A 17,164-nucleotide genomic window follows, 5' to 3' on the forward strand; every position below is an offset into this window, starting at 1 on the left:
AGACTGAGAGCTTGGGAACTGTTTTGGGATTGATTTTACAAACTTCAACCTGTGCCCAGCAGCCACTGGGGGAACAGAGCGTTCTAGTAACACACAGGAGCTGACAACTTGAAAACACCAGAGGCTAAAAACAATAAAGAAACCCTCTAACAAGAGAAGTTGCTTTCTTCCATTTTACCAAAGGAATACCAAAGGCTCAATATTCCCTTTTTTCTTACGATGTTAAATTTAAAGTGACATAGCACAGAGAGAAAATGCATATAAAGAAAAATTTTATTCCCTCCCTCCCACAGTGTCTTTCAAATGTTCAACTTGAAAGACATATCACAAGGTATCTGGACAATGCCAGGCCACCCAGGACAGAAAAATAATAATTGAGCAATAAGCATTAAGCTTTCAAAAGTCTTCATTTGCCTTTTCTACAGAATGTGCTGGCTAAGAGTCTTTTCCACGCTTGTCACTGAAAGGAAAACGTGTGGAGAGAGGGAAATGTTTTGATCGGCAGGAAAATTATACAAATCTCTCTCATGTGATAAATTATGATACATCTTTTCCAAAGCCCACAGCCAGCTGGAGAACTATTTTTCCCCTAGTCATGCCAAGCGTGATATCTGATTATACAAATCACATCAGTTCCCATCCCCTGCAATGTTTGTTGATGCTTAGGTTTAAAGGGCAAGGAATTTTCTTAATCTTGGGAAGTTCTCTCATGTCTCCCTCAAAACCATAGATGACAACCACATGACTGAACTAGGTAAGGATTTTTTTTTATTATGATTTTTAAACTTTTTTTATCAGACAGGTACCCTGCTAATTCCATTCAAAATTGCTGATAGAAGCAAAAAGACTGTTTCTTTGCTGCTGCCCTCCGGGGAAAGGGAGGAGGTTTGCCTTTCAGGAAGGCAGCAGAGTGTGACCAGCTGGGAAATATTTCTGTAGAGCTGACAGGACAAAGCCACCAACACCAGCAAGGCTGCAACACGGACAGAGCTTTGGTAAAAGCAGAGGCAGATCCAAAAGTCAATTCTTACTGGTATCAAGCACAAGACTTTTCTGGAATCTTAGGGGAGGCTGGGCCCCTGCTGAAGTCCAGGAATTACAGAGCCAGAACACAGCAACCCCCTCCATCCCTGCAAGGCCACTGTGGTAGGAGGGAAGGAGGACTTTTCCTTCTATCTTATGACTTGAGTTCAACCCCACAGCCCTGATCCTTGCTGAATGCCATTCGGCACAAAGCCACATCCATGAGGACTCAGGACAGGATGTGGTTTCAATAGAGCCACTGGCAAAAGCAAGGCCCTTCCCAGCAGGAGGTCAGGTCAGAGAATCATGGAAATGTGGGATAAAAATCTTGGCTTCGATGAAGTTGTTGACCTCCAAAGTGGTTGTATTTCAATAAGCCCCATGACAAAGGTACTGCAATGTTTCAAACTAACATTAGCCAAAAAGTAATGAAGCTGGTTGATTTTTTCTGATGACTCTTCTTTTCTAAAACCACTGATCTGGCAAAACCAAAAATGCTCACTGAAGGGCGGTTTCAACACAAAACTGTCACTAACCTTTTGAAATTTATTTTGAAACTACCACTGTATCCTGTTGCAGAAAAGTTCTGCTGCAACCACCTTGGTTTTAAGAGAAAGACAACATTTTGAAATTCTAGTGGAGGTTAACAGAGATAAACAAAATATGTTTAAAGTGCTTGCATTGGGGATTTGGAGTATTAGCATAGAGAAGTAAAGGGATGATAATATTCCTTTCATTCATGAAAACTAGCATTTGGTGACTTGGTCACATGAAGAGAAAGGCTTCTCCTCCCACCCCAGCTGCAATTTTTGCGGGACATGAAAACACCACCATCCCCACCCACATGATGAAAACCATTCTGGTTCTTCACCTTTTCTGTTTCAGAAAACACAAAGGAAGAAAAGAGTTACCAAAAACTTGTGTTGCATAATACAGTTCAAACTGTTTGTGACAGGCAGCTTAATACAGAGCATTTACCTCTGCTAAGTAGGCTGGTAATGGAAAAAGTATTTTTCCAATGAGGAAACTTGAATAAGCAAACACATTAGTGAAATGGTAATAGAGGCCAACATTTTAATAAATACATTTTCTTATCTATGTGTCACTAGATGAAAAGATGTTATGAAAAATTATCACCAGATGAAGCAAGTGTATAAGTTGTCTTAATTGAATATGACAGGTGCACAAGATCTGCAAATTCAGCACAAGGACACGTGGTGCCAAACTATGTTTTTCAGTGTCTGCATACGATTTTATGCAGTAATAAAACATGTGATCACTTCCACAGGCAATGCTTATGGCTAGATATGTATTTTTACAGTTCATATTATCACAATTTTGGAAGTGCTCCACCTCTACATACTTGCAAATAAACCACAGTTACAGAACAAATAAAAATGATAAGCCACTCAGGACATAGAACTGCTTTTACCTTTCTTCTACAATCTCTTGTACACACCATTTCCATAATAGATCTAACCATAGATTTCAGAGCTTCTGTGTAACAGGAACTGTTAATGTCAGGACCAAAATTTTAGAAGGTTAATTCTGGTCCTTTCTGTATTGCAGCTAGAAATGCTCCAAGCTTCATTTATCTCAATCTGACATTCATCTACTACTGCAGGCTTTTATGTAATGATACTGCTCTACCCACATGACCCTCCCCAGTTAATAAATCCTGTTCTGTTATGTGCAAGAGATTGTCTGCAGAGAGCAGAGACAAAGGCTGGGTATGCAATCACCATCCATCACAAAGAACACTCGCCTGTTTGGGATCTGCCTGACTACTACAAATGGACTGCTTAAGTTAAAAATAGAAAATGAGGCTCTGAAAATGGTATCTTGACTATATGGAGTTAATGCTCCTCCTTGTTGTGCCAGTTTGTGGCTCCATTTCTTGAAAGTTCCCGAGCAGTTTAATTATAAATATCCTCTTCAAAGTTCCAGCACTGGCTTATTTTCATAGCCCAACAATCCCCTGAAATACACTCTTCGTTTTCATATATAAACAAGGAGCTTAAAGATAGTCTTTTTCCTGCTGCAGAGATGGGGAACAGCCAAGTGGCTGTGCAAGAGTCAGAGTGGGTTCAGCCAGGTTAAACAAACTTGTCCTGGTTCTGCTCATGCTGCACGTAGACTGACTTCACACCTCCCCATGGCTCCCAGTACAGGAGGGGGGCTCGGGGACACGTAAGCAGCTACACACAGCTCAGATTTGATGCTGCCCAGCAGGGGTATAACCACATTCACAGGGCATGGAGACTGAGCAAACAGCCCTGGCTGACTCTGCACAGAGAGCAGCTCAAATGTCTGTGCTCATGGTATACACAATCCCCAAGGATGCTTGAGAGCTGACCATGCATAAGGACGTGTAACAACAACAGCATCAACAACAAAGCTCACAGTTCTCTGGTACTGGCAGCTCAAAACAGATCATTAATGGCATCTGAACACACCACTCGGTGCCAGTGACTCTCTGCCTCACCATTTCACTTTTTAAAAAGAGTCACAACTGAACTGACAATACATTTACATGACTTCCCAGCTGTAAGAACATGAACATTCTGGAACACAGCTCCAGATCAGATGACAACAGAACTGCCTACACATTGCTCTAGGCAGACATACTGGAAAGGTTTCCTAGAAAGAAGTCTGTCAGGTTAGGTATGCTTCCCAGAAATCTTTTGGCTTACCTCCTGGATGTGTTGCTCCAAACGACTGATCAATTTGTTCTATGGTTGGAGCAATTGCCTGAGAGTTAAAATGGACACCACTGAAAAAGAAAACAAAATTAATCTGCCTGAAGGAAACCAAACAGATGCTACAAACATTTACTAATGGCAATATCACATCTAAATTTTAAGAAGTCTCCAAGACAGAAGAGTAAACTGGTAATTTAACTGAGTGCTATGTTCAAGAAAGGATGATAATGCACCCCCTTTTATGACAGCTATTTTTGATTTCAAAATGAACAATTGAAAAAATTTATTCGGGATTTAAAAAAAATTAGTAAAACCAGCCACTCTAACCAAGAGGAAATCATGGGAGGTCTTAAATCACTTACCAATATTTTAACTTCACCTTAGTCAAGTCATAAACTTCAATCACCTGAAACACAGGAAATAGAAACATTGCCATAGTTCAGACACTTGCAAAACATTACAGAGGCAAATCCTTATCAAAAGGCAAGACTAGCTAGTGCTGCTTGCTCCCCTTCTTACAGAACTCTGCCAAGATAAGCCAGTGTCAGACATCAAAGTTCAAAAACTGACTCAGCAACTGCACATCTGAAATAAGGACTGAACAACTCTGGGTTCAGGAGAGAACCCCCATATCCCATGTACATCAGTACTGCCTGCAGGAAGAAATACTGTCACTGACACATGAGATCTTGACTTCTACAAAGTTTACTTTTAAATTCAAAGGAAAGCAACAGCAAGGATTAGCTAATTAGGGAATCCTCTGATGAATGTCAATGGGCCAGTCCTTGGGTTGCTCCTATTACCCTGAAGAATGGCTGTGCAGGGAACAAAGTCCTAATGCTGACTGCACTGCTGTAACTTTCTAGCTGTTCTAAAGGCAAAGATGAACACAGCAAGACTTAGCAGTAATATCCCATTTCAATTATACATAAGATATCTTGCAACCTCGCTAAGCATTACCGAAGACAATCAGAAGAACAGCCCACAAGAAATCAGGGCAAGCCATAATACCCAGTTCTGATATTTAGTAAATATTTTAGACCTTACTGGATATTCCAGGCTTTCCTCTCTGCAGAAAATATTTGATACGGATGCTTTCTTCTGAATACATTACTGCAAACACATCTGAGACTGATGTCATATGATTTTTATGACTGTCACTGGATTTTGAGGCTATAGTGTGCCTTAAGCAGATGATTTTTGGCAAGTAGCCACGGACAAACACAAGCTTCTTCCACCCTACATACGTGTTCCTGTGTCAGCAGGAAAACACATACAGCCCATAACCACTGTAAAGCAAAGGTAAAACACAGTTTTTGTTTTGTATAATCCTCAACAAATCATTCGCAAATTCTGACAGAACACACTCTTCAGCAAGAGAATAAAGCAGAATTTCCCAGGGAGCTTGCTACCAAGTGTGGCTTTAAAGCCTAAAAATATCACCAGCTGAGAAGGAAGTCTTGGTTTTGGGAGATGCCCAGCAAATAACCCTAAATAAAACAACTTGCAATGCTTAAACCACTACCTCTATATATATATTTAGAAAAAAACAAAATCAACATTTAATGGCATTTCAGAATACAAGCAACAAGTAGGGCACACAGCAAGTAACAAATTAACAATCTGGCAGAACCAACAAGAGAACAAACATATTTTTCTTGTTAATAAAATGCACTTGGAATTATGCTTCTTGGAAAAACCTAGTTATCTAGTATTTTAATTCAAGTGCAGTTGACATCTCCAGATTTCCCTTACTGTTAAAGTCTATTAAAAAACAAAGGCTACTTTTATGAAAAGCTAGGAGTGATTTTGCATTTTTTCAGTGCTCTTGCACATCTTTTCCCTCCACAAAATTTTTTCTGAAAATAGAGAGAACCAGCCCCACCCCAGATCTTGTTTTGCAGCCACTACTGTGTGCACTGGGCACCCTCCTGAAGTTCTGCTGAAACTGCACAGTGCAGACAAAAGGATGAGCTGAACAACTAGGAGCAGTGCACAAAGAATTGCAGTGGCACAAATGTGGTTCCCCCAAGAGAAACAGCAGCCAAGAGGAACCAGTTTGCCAACAATCCCCTTCCCACAACTCAAACAGATCAACTCAGCTCAACATTTCTTTTTACCAACAAAGGAATAAACGAGTGCAACTTAGCAAAAATTAATGGCAGTCAAAGGATCTCAGGTCATGAAAGTCATAATGAAGAACAGGCCAGAGCATTTGAAAAAAAAATTCTCTTCTAAATTACAGCAGCTACACTGACAAAAGGATCAGTGTGATTCCATGTCCAGAGAACATAAACTGAGAAGACCAAGGACTGCTCAGTGATGGGTTTACTACACAGTCAGAAGACAGTTGCTTTAAATGAGTAAAGGCTGATGTTTCCTCACACTCACTGTTTTGATAATTACTACTAAGACTTATAAAACTGTTCAGATGTCTATTACCAGCAATAACAGACCAATGCTATGAAACAACTCTTTCTCCATCTCAGAGGGAGCACACATGAGACCTTAATGCTAAAATTGCTGATGTGAATTGGTAGATCCAGGACCAGGTTCTGAAAGCAATATCTCCTGCTATGCTTTGGCTACTGATGGTGAGTCTTTCCCCCTTCTCCCTGAAAAAAGGGAGGAAATTTCTCAGAAATACTGCTGACTTTATTCCTGCACCATCCTCCATGGAATTGCCAAGATTTTCCATCTTAGCAGCCTGTATTTCAACCTCTTTTGCAGTCAAATTTATTAGCAAGTGTGTATTAAAAAATAAAACAACACACAAAGAGAATAAAGGCCTCCTGATTTTTCCAGTTTTGCTGCTGCTGAGCAACACTGAAAACAGAGTCACACTATCTTAAAAACAGGCACCACTTACTTTATACCTACTGTACCCTTTAACAAGTCCTGTTGCTCACTTCTGAACTGATCCCATTGAATTTCTTGTAGAAAGCTTCCTGAACACTTTTACAAGTATAAGTTTTCATAGCACTGTATGCATTTACACAGCTTGACTATTCATAGCTCAAACAAACAAACAGAAGTATCACTAGACCACTGAACCACAACAAAACAGAAGAGATTGTTTTTCCTGGATTTTTTTTTTATTTTTGAAACAAACCTAGAAACACATACCAGAAGACTTTGGGATTTCTATTTTTTCTTTAAAACTAGTTTTTAAATATAGAAAGGCAAGAAATACAGAAAGGCAAGAAAAGCTCTTGTAAGAACTTTGGGGAGTGGTATTTTTCTGCTGGTTTTATTTTAGATGTGAGTAAAGGGCAGAGGGCTCCACCTACCACCGTTCTAAACCCTGCAAGTATGGATGTGAGCACCATATTCCAGATTTACCTAAACTGTAAGCATTCAATTTTTTAGTATCACACATAACACCACACTTCTGCTTTCAAATGTCAAGCAGCACAGCCAGAGCAGTTCCCAATTAGCCAAATCAACACCTAAACACTTCTGTCACAGAGAAATTTACACCCACAAGGTGAGAAGCAGTGACAATTGTTCAGCACAGCTGGTCTGGCTGAAAGGATCACTCTGAATAACTAAGAAGTTACACACAGATATTTTAAAGGCTTCAGTTATGAGGTTTCCAAAATTTTCTAGTTGTACCTCTACAGTCCCACAGCTGCTCACTTCGTATGGATAAAAAAATACCACTTCCATTACAGATACTTTGCAAGGATAAATGCCATGGGAAGGCAGTGAACAGCCTGCCTTTTATTTTGCATAAAAACTACACTAAGCATCCTTGAGAGATGCAGATCAACTCTTGGTCACCTAAAAGCACAAAAGCAGAATTGAAGGCATCAAATGCAAGAATCGAAACTCAGCTAGAACAAACTGAAGTCAGTGCAGGAGCCAGCTACTCACAAGAGGCCTGGATGTGGCTTTCTGGGGGGAATCACACACTCACAGCCACTCAAGTACTCTGCAAAGCTAACTTAAATGAAAACTATGAATGGGAGGAAGTTTAACTTCATAAGTAAAATGGCAGCCCAGATAAAGGAACAGCATGGGCAGAAAACAACACTCTGGTTTGCATTAATGCAAGCGAGACCACACTGCACCATCACACTCCTGTGGTGTTTGTACATCCCCAGAACACAGGTAAGGGTGCCTTACTTCCAACAACAAAGATTTAAATCCCAAACTGAAGAAATGCAGCTCATAATCTCAAGAGAGCACTCTATGTAAGACAAATTAAGTGTCTAAAGGAGCCACATACTCATGCTCTGTTAAGTGTCAATACATCCCAGGGGTTTGGTGTGCATTGGCTGTTTGCAGGAGGGGTGTTTTATTACCTTAAGTCTCTGATTGAAAGCATCAAACAGCAGTTTGATTCCATCCTGAGTCAGGTTAAGGATGAGGTCATGGCTAAGAGGTGACTGTAAACAAAAGAAAAAAAGCTGTTAGGCTTCTAATTTCAAGACTTCTTTGTTAAGATATACATCACTGTAAAAGTATAAATTAGTTTCGTTTTCCTAAAGTAACCATCTCAGAAAACAATCATTTGTTCAATGAATAAGCACAACTAAAATACATTTGGCCAAACCTCTCAATGCCTTCAGCTTCCTTATGAAAAGAATAAAAGTGCCTGTATAATACCTGAGCCCTGCAAAAACCCCTAAAAGGATTAGTGGAAGTGGAGGAAAATACAAAAAAAATAACCTCAAAACAATATAACCCTCAACTCCATTAAAAAAAACAACAAACAAAACAGAAACCAAGAAAACCCCACCCCAAAAATTAACATTCCCAGTTTAGCATCAGAGACATCGTCTAGGGACAGCCTCTGTTGCATTCTTGGTGCACAAAAATACCAAGTCTCACATCAGAACCAAGCATGTGCTTGACAAAGAGATGGCTTTCCACTTCAAAAATCAAACTGTCACAGTCTTTTTTATGCCTCAAAAGGAAGCCTTCAGACTCTCATGTTGTGAATTTAGGTTTCCTTAGTTACTGTGAATCATAACAACTAAAGGCTTAATTTGCAGTCTGCTGGAGTCAATAGGAGACATTCCACTGCCTTTCCTGGTGTCTGTATAGGCTCTACGCCCTCCCAGTCTGCTGGGCCACGGGGGAAGCTCCTCTCTGCTCTACCAGTGCAATCCACACACACACAGTCACTTGGCCCCAGTTCAGCTTTTTGATCATGTGCCATCTAAAGCACATTTGCTTCAAAATGCTCTATCCCCCACAGCTGTCTCCTCAGAGGAAAAAAAAAGGTTGAATGGCAGGCAGGCAGTAAGATTCATGCCTGAGAACTGCACCAGGCAGTTTTTTAGCAAAAGACAGAATGGGGATGGACAACTGGGGCAAATAAAGGCATCTAAAGTGCAGCCACACTATGCAGCCCTTTCATGAATTAAGCATAAGCTATCTTACTTTGTTCTATTGAGAGGAACTCCGGGGTTTGACAGTCAAAAGCCCAATTCTCATCCTCCATCTTCTCACATCAGCACTGTCTTCTAGCCTTGATATTTTCTGAGCATTTTCATGTGTATGTTCCACCCCTTCCCAAACCATACAGCCAAATAATCAGATCCTAGACTTCACATCACTAGGCCAAAACAAGCCCTGGGGCTTTCCATCCCCTGTGATGCAGCTCTCCTGTTCCTCTGGATCACTGCAGCAGCTTTTCCTGAAGTTAGTCCAGTTTGAGCTCATCCTTCCTGAACACCAGTGATCTGGTGTGTCAAGCCTCTCCTACATGAAACTTTCACAATATTTCACACAATGCCATCAATACTTCTCTCTTGCTGACAAGCTTTTATGGCTCTGTGTAGAACTGAAGCAGCATTGCAACAGAACTATGAGCTAGAGATAAAAAGGCCTAATGCTGATCGTGACAGTCATTTTCTAATCCCTTATACATCTAATTTAGAAAGACTACAGATAGACAAAAAAACCTTGTAATCTGGCATTCAAATACACCAGCAGAGTTGTTCTGCTATGGGACGTGCTCTGCATTTCATTGGTTTCTAAACAGTTTTCATAAGGTTATTCCAAAATTAACGAGAGCATTACAAGTACTTTTGAGTGGGTGGAAAATAACCCCCAAACATCTGAGGAAAAGCCTGATAATTAGCACAGCAAATAGCTTCTGTTCTATGCTGGCATATTTTCCAATACATGGAAAGATTCAAGGGCACAAATTTAGTTCATGTGACTTTTAAAACACAAAACAGAACCTCAAGTATGAAAGATGATGCCAAGAAGCAACAGGAGAGATCTTCCTGAAGGAAGCACCACAGATGTGCATTTATATTGCTAATCTACTTGAAGATGCAGTATCATTGAACAATCCCATCAACCAAAAATCCAGTGGAAGAAGCTCAGGAAAACAAAGGCAATTAGTACTCCACTTAAACTGACCAAAAATGAGTTAAAATTCTTTTATTGACAGAAAAGGATTCATCAAGCTTTTTTGGCACAGTTTGGCCATCCCATTTATGTCAAGTTAAAGAGAGCACCATGAGCAGATCTAATTGCATTTAATTGCCATATAAATTTTTGAAAGGAAATACTCACTGCTGGAGCTCCAGGATCACAAATTCAGTGCTTTAGACTCAACAGCTTTAAACATTTGATCACTGTGCTCAAAGGCATTATTTTACAAGGCAAAGAGGAAAAACATGAAGGCTGTTCAGGTACAGTTTTTCTAGAGAGAAGTTGTGCACGGCAAATTTAAAGCTTTGAATCTTCTAAAAACTGAGCTCTTTGTGCTCAGCTGCTAATGAAATGCATGACACTCTGCACACGGGTGAGGACAGAGCCAGACAGTCAAATGCAGGCCCTGAGTGGTGTGTGAAAAAAAATATCAGGCACTGAACTGCAATAATAGACAGAAAAAAAAAATCATCAGAACAATTCCAGAAAGTTGGGAAGAATTTTTTGTTAGACTAGGCAGATGCTAGAACATCTTTATATTTATTACATTTTGAGGAAAAAAACCCAAATCACTAACCCTGCCCTCTGCAGTCAGAAGTTCAGTGTACACTGTCAAGAGCAATACAACTTTTCAAGAGGTGTAAAAAACCAAGGAGTGGTACACCTCTGCTTGCTAGCACTGAACCACTAATCCTTCTGTGATTCTACAATCTGAGTGGAACAGGAATCTCATCATTTATCTAAACAACCCTAGAAATAATTCAAATGCACTGTGGTAAGGAAAGCTAAAAACCTGCAAAGAATACAAAACACAAGGAGTATGTTCACTGCCAGACGGATGCTCCCATGCATTAATCACAAGGAGCCAGATTTGCAATTCAACCATCATACAACCCATAAATCCACATAAAGTGAAAAAAAAAGATAATTCCTTTAATAATATGAAATATGTATCCAGCACTGAACACCAGAGTCAAGGTCGTTCTTAGCCATTCAGTATTCACTGCAAATGCACAAGGCCTGAATCCTTATTTTGATACAAAGTAACATTGTACAGACCCTGCCTTTTTCCTGATGCAAATAGCTGTAATTTGCAACATATGACTACCATCTTCTTATTAATGTGCATTGCACATAAAACATCTGGAGAGTCCTTTGAGACATCTGAGACTCCTTTGTCCTATCTCCCCTTACACTTCCATCAGAATAACACATTCTACTTGATCTAGCAGAAGGGTTTTACTTCTAGTCCCCTTTTTGATGAAAGTCAAACATCAGGAACTTAATGTTGAGTTATGAAGAATGATTAAAACATTTATAGCTGGTTTAAATCACTGCACCCACTTTCTGCAGACAAACTTGCACACGCAGAGAAAAGGTGTGGAAGGTTTTTTTGTGGGGTTCATCACCACTGGACCAAACACAAAAGCAGAAAGTAACAAGTGATTCAGTTCTTCAAATTGCACCACTTCACAATGATAAAGTAAATAGACTAGAATTAAATGTCTGGCTAATTACATAACATTTCACTTCTTAAAGGCAAAACAATGCCACTCTTCCATTGCATATACAAAAATGAGAGCTGTTAAATCACTGTATTGCTGCACTGAGGGTGATTTCATCTGACATGAAACCTGGAAAAGCTGCATCTCTCATGTGGTGGCAATAAATTGGTGTAGTTCAATTTCAAGTAGCCCCACAACTCACACAATGTGTACATGAGCACAAAATATGTCTTAATTCACCATGAGTGCATTTCCTAGCCAGCCCATGCACTACTCACCTGCTCACTGTAGAGAACCTGGACGTTTTTGATAATGCGACAGTGTTTCTGAAGAATTGCTACAGCCTGAGCCAACGGCATTCCTGGAAATAAAAAAGGTGCATTTCTTCAGTGCAGAGACCAGCTAACAGAGATTTTTAACAGCAAGGTTACACATGAGGTAACCAAACCACCATCAGCAAACACGGAGTTACAACAGAAAGGTATGTGGTCAACAAACAAGCTGACTTGAGTCATGGTATCAGCACAGACCTGGTGTTTGGAAACAGTTGTTAGGCATATATGAAAAAAGTACCTCTAGACACAAAATGAAACAGCAAAATTCAAGCAGAAAAAAGTAAAGAGCTTGCCACAGCCTATGCATAAAAGCTTTTTGGGGTCATCAGTCCAATAACTGGTCAAACAGCCCATATCAAACCCCACTACAGCTGGCTAGAGCACTCCTAGGCACATTCAATAAGCTCCTGAAACAATTCTTCGTTAGCCTTGATGGAGTACTGGGTATTCACATGCAAATACTAACAGTGCAATGATTCTCCTTAGACCTAAGGGGCCACATTAGCTGCTGATACGGCTCTATTCGTGTCAAGGAAGAAACTTTATCTTCTCATTTTGGACAAGATATACATATGAAAAGTTTAGTTCAGTTGAGGCAATACACTTATAGTCACTCAGCCTCTCATGCGATTTCAAGGGCTTTTTTCCTTTCCTTAGTGTATATCTTATCTGTACAACTATAAATTTTTGAAAGCAGAATGGAACAGCTGATTCTGCAGAAAAAAATAGCACCACACCATCTCATCATTTATCACACTAAAAAGCTTTGTTGCCTTTCCAAATGAAATGTGATCACATTCCTGGATTCAAGGCAGGCATTTATAAAGCAGGGTTATGAGCTCATAATTGTGAAGTTTTATTTTCCTACTAACTGCCCTGTCCTTTTCTATTTCTAGTTTTTAAATGTTAAGAAAGTTGGCCTGATTAGGGGTAATTCACCTCAGAACCTCCACTTTTATTATATTCAAAACTTTTAGTTACTTGTTATACCTCTCAAACTCAGACAGTATGTCATGTTTTAAAGCACCTTTTAGACATTATCTTCAGTATCAAAATGAGAAAAATCTCTTTCCATATAGAGCTTACATACACGCCTAGCTCACCATGGGTACTGCTTTAAAGTAATAATGGCATAACACTAAAAAAAAACCCCCAAAAATAACATTCTCATTGTCGTGCCCATATATTGCAGCTTTGGTGAAATAATGAAATCAAGTTTTGGCAAAACAGATGTACAGATTAGAACTACAGTGATTCAATTTGAAAATACCATATACAAACATGTCTGCAAAACTGGTTTTCACCTTAGCCCATAAACTTGGGGACATTTTGGTTTGCAGCTAGAAATTATACATCAGTAGATTATATTAAGTAAAAAAGAAGAGTTATTATTTTAATAACAGTAATGAAATTAAAATACAGAGCCACACAATAAAGCAGCACTGTTTCCTATTATCTAGGAAATAGCAGTTGCCTTGTAGTCTAGGCAGCAAAGGTTGAAGACGACAGTTATTATGTATTAGGTAATATTTTCAAAATGGAACAGAAATATGAATAGCAGCAAGAAGCTAAGATCAAAGATGCTGCTGTAAAAATTCCTCATTTCTCAACCCAGTAAAAAGTATGAATCCAGAAAAAAATGTAAGGTTGACGGAAGAGTATAAAACTCATGTCCTAAGTCAGTATTCATAAAAGACTTGCAGAGTTAAGACCATGAGCTCATTTAAAAAATGAGCCAGTGGCACAGGCTGAAGCCCAGCTGACAGGGCCCATACACCCATGGTGGAGCAGCCCGGGAGGCTTCAGTCAAAAAGCACCCGGTTCAAGGAATGCAAAAACACTGAGCTGGGGCTGCAGTTTGATGTAAACTGATGCAATCCTGGGCTGGTAAGTGTGCAAACAGATGGCTCATGTGACTCTCTTACTCACAGCTTTCTCAGGCTGCAAGCAAATGGACATGGACTGGCTTGGTTCAGTTTTCAGTAACTGAGAATCAAACAGATCTGGCCATGCAGCTGCTTAGCAGAGCTACAGTGAGCAACCCAAATTCTCCAGGAACAGTTTACAGGACCCAAAATGTGTTGAACAGCCAGTATCCTCCCTTTGCCTCCATTTGCAGAACGTCAAAGGAGGAGTACAAAAATGGGTTATTTTTCTCCAGTCTTCTCACACACAACATCCCTTTTTTCCTCAACATTCGTCAGCCTTTGCAGTCAAAGAGGAAAACAAAGAATTCTTTTTCCCTTGCTCATCAGTCAGGGGGAATGGGGAAGCAAACATGGTTTCCAGCACAGACCAAACTGAGCCATGGCAGTAATGCCCACAAAGAGCAGTGCTAGGGCTCCCCTGTCACAGACCTTTCCCTCTTCTAAAGTGAAGTGATAAAAGCAGCACAGTACAGTTCTCTCACATACACTGCTCAGGAACATCATGGCTTGAAGCATCAGCCTATGCTAAGACTGTGTAGCTTGAAGGGATAGGGATAGAGAAGTGAATAAAGATTAGGAGAAAAACACAAGAAAACCTAAGATGAACCACAATGCATTAAATAAAGATACATGAAACTTGGTAGGAAAAGAAAGTATAAAGCACAAGAGAAATGCAAGTATGCCCTAGAAATTACACATCTCAAACTCTAATAATATAGCTATAGGCACTACAGAATAAGTATTTAATTGTTCTCCCTTAAAACAGCAGGAATGTAGCCCAAGAGGTGCAGTGGCACAGGTATCTAAACTCAGTCTTGGTTAAATTTTTTATGCTCTAGTCACATAGTGAGTCAATACTGGAGCCAGAAACAGAATCCAAAAAGTCATGTACAAAATTTTCCTGGCATTTCCCCTCAGTCATCTCCATTGTGGGCACAGTACTGGAAGCCAGAGTCAGCAGCAGTTCAGGAATACTGCCATTAGTTCTGCTAAGAGCAGAGCTAAACAAATAATGAGTAGAACAGTGCTGGCAGTGAGAGTCCCATTTACACCAGCACCACCAACCTTGCTGCCACTAACACAGCTGAAGCAGCTTTGTCAGCAGGGACAGTCTTCACACAACATCGCTGGTGCACGACAAAGTATCCTAATACCTAGCCAGCCTCCTGCTCTACACCAGCAGGTCATGCTAATTATATATTAGACACATCACGTGGTGGCTCTGTTTACTCCAAGAAATTCAGCTGAGTTTCCTCTCTCTCACATATATGCATGGGTGTGTGCATGCACATAGAGACACCATAAGATTTGAACCATGAGACTGCATTAATAGGCTTTCCTTGGGAAAAGGAAAAGCATTTTCTCTTTCCTTTTCTTGTTTTGATACAGAGAATGGAGGGGAGCTGGTATTCTCTATTTATGAAGACAGGGAGGGTATGTAGTTAGAGGCTGCTTTTCCCCAGGTAACAAAGGCTCTAAAGGATGGCAGAAGGTCACACAAAGCTGAGAGCACAGAACATTTAAGGTACAAGGAGTTCACCAAGATTTCAAAGGGTGGGACCTGAGGTGCTATAATTAGCCTCCAAAAGCCATTTAGCCCTGTCTGTAACCATCAAGTTGTACTTGACTGAAGTCACAGCAGCATAAACAGCCCTTTGTGTTTGATGGGTTTCATATAAATAACTCCAAGGCACAGCACCACTCCTCAGGTCCAACCTAGCTCAGGGCAACAGTGTAACAACGTCTTTAGGAACAGTCTGTCCCCTCGCTGTCACAGGTGACAAGAGCAGCAGCCCAAAGTGTAACTCAAGTGCAGGCAGGCACGGAGGGCTGACACACAGTGCCTTGTTTACATCTACCAAACTCCTACCACCATTAACTTCTCACAGAGCTACAGCAGTGATGGAAAGCGGAAATAAAAGAGGCCAACACTGAGATGTGACATCGACAGCAATTTCTCAGGGTTTCAGGGACTACCAATACCTGCTTCAAAACACAGGTCACCCAAAAAATCCACATCACCTCATTTCAACTGCACATTTAAATGTCCTGCCTGAGCACCAGCCAAATTTGCATCAGCTGGGGGAAAGTTCTTTCTCATCACAGTAAGTACAGCAGTAACCGGTAGGGAAGGACTACCCAGCAAGACGAAAAATATAAATGATTGGGGAGAAAAACACTTGTTATCTAACCCTGAGAAAATATCTCTAAAGTTTACTTTCTCCACTATTTCGCAACCCAACAGTAACACAAAGAAATTGTGAAACTCGAGTCATGTTTATGAAGGGTTTGTACAGAAAAGCACAGCATTTACAGTAAGTATCAGTGCACAGCTAAAGCTGCCAATATCACCTGACACATATTCAGGTGACAATCAGCACATTCATGCTTCCTCTTTCAGAAGTTATTTAAAAGTCTTCTATGGCAAGACAAAAGAAAGCAAACGAGCAGATGAAAGCACACAATCAGATAAACAAAGCCCAAGTTAGCACGCAAAAGCTGAAGATGAAACTATAAACTACAAGGAAATCCTTAAAGCTGGTACTTTAGCATTTTTAGCGAGAGCAAAAGATGAGCTTTGCCTCTCTCTCCCTTTCTCTGTCCAACTCCCCAAAAGCGCTGGGAGAGCCCTTATGGACGCCGGATGCCCAGGGGACCCGCACGGCCCCGCTCACGCCCAGGGCCGGGGAAAGGAAGGACCACACTTACCTAAGGTGAACTCCCATTGCTCGTTCCCCAGAGACCGCTCGGGCACCACCTCCAGATCTAGCATTGGCTCAGGTAGCGCGGAGGCCGCGGGCTGGCACGGCGGGTCACCGGGTCGCTGCGCCGGACCCCTGCGGGAGGGACGCGGGTGGGAAGCGGGAGGGAAGCTCGCAGCCCGAGCCCGGCCCCGCCACCGCCCCCTGAGGGGACTCGCCGCCCCCAACCCCCGGGGGCAGCGCTGGCTCACAGCGGGGCCCCCGCGCCGGGCTGCGAAGGGGGAGGCGCGGGCTCCGCCGCTACAGCAACCGGCCGCCCCTCCCCGCCCCGCGGCCCCGCCGCCCGCGCCCCCCGCCCGCTCGCCCCGCCCGGAGCGCGGGCGGCGCGGTCCCGACGGGACGGGGGAGCGGCCGCGGCCCCGCCGCTCGTCCCGGCGGCCCCGGCCCGGCCCGAGGGGCCGGGGGGGCTCCGACCCCCCCCGCGCCGCGGGGCCGCGACTCACCTCACTTGCGGCTGCTGAAAAAGTGCTTTGCAGCTGTCGTCAGGCGCGCCCGCGCGGGGGCGGGGCTCAC

At 41.7% G+C, this 17,164-nt stretch overlaps 1 protein-coding gene across 3 annotated transcripts in view; it reads right to left on the bottom strand.

Annotated features, from left to right (window-relative positions):
* The window catches only part of PHAF1 (phagophore assembly factor 1), a 34,133-nt gene extending 16,969 nt beyond the window's left edge, over positions 1-17,164 (bottom strand). For all 3 annotated transcript variants that reach the window (XR_015806306.1, XR_015806307.1, XM_088171906.1), the window contains exons 1-6: positions 17,095-17,164; positions 16,599-16,726; positions 11,905-11,987; positions 8,033-8,116; positions 4,088-4,131; positions 3,717-3,796 (exon numbers count right to left, since the gene is read on the bottom strand). Coding sequence is in view for 1 of the 3 variants with exons in the window: in XM_088171906.1 (XP_088028032.1) it covers positions 3,717-3,796; positions 4,088-4,131; positions 8,033-8,116; positions 11,905-11,987; positions 16,599-16,662 (355 nt within the window). In the remaining 2 variants the exon portion in view is untranslated. The remainder of the gene's footprint in view (positions 1-3,716; positions 3,797-4,087; positions 4,132-8,032; positions 8,117-11,904; positions 11,988-16,598; positions 16,727-17,094) is intronic.

The sequence above is a fragment of the Sturnus vulgaris genome, chromosome 12, assembly GCF_052056855.1.
Source record: "Sturnus vulgaris isolate bStuVul1 chromosome 12, bStuVul1.hap1, whole genome shotgun sequence".
Lineage (NCBI taxonomy): Eukaryota > Metazoa > Chordata > Aves > Passeriformes > Sturnidae > Sturnus > Sturnus vulgaris.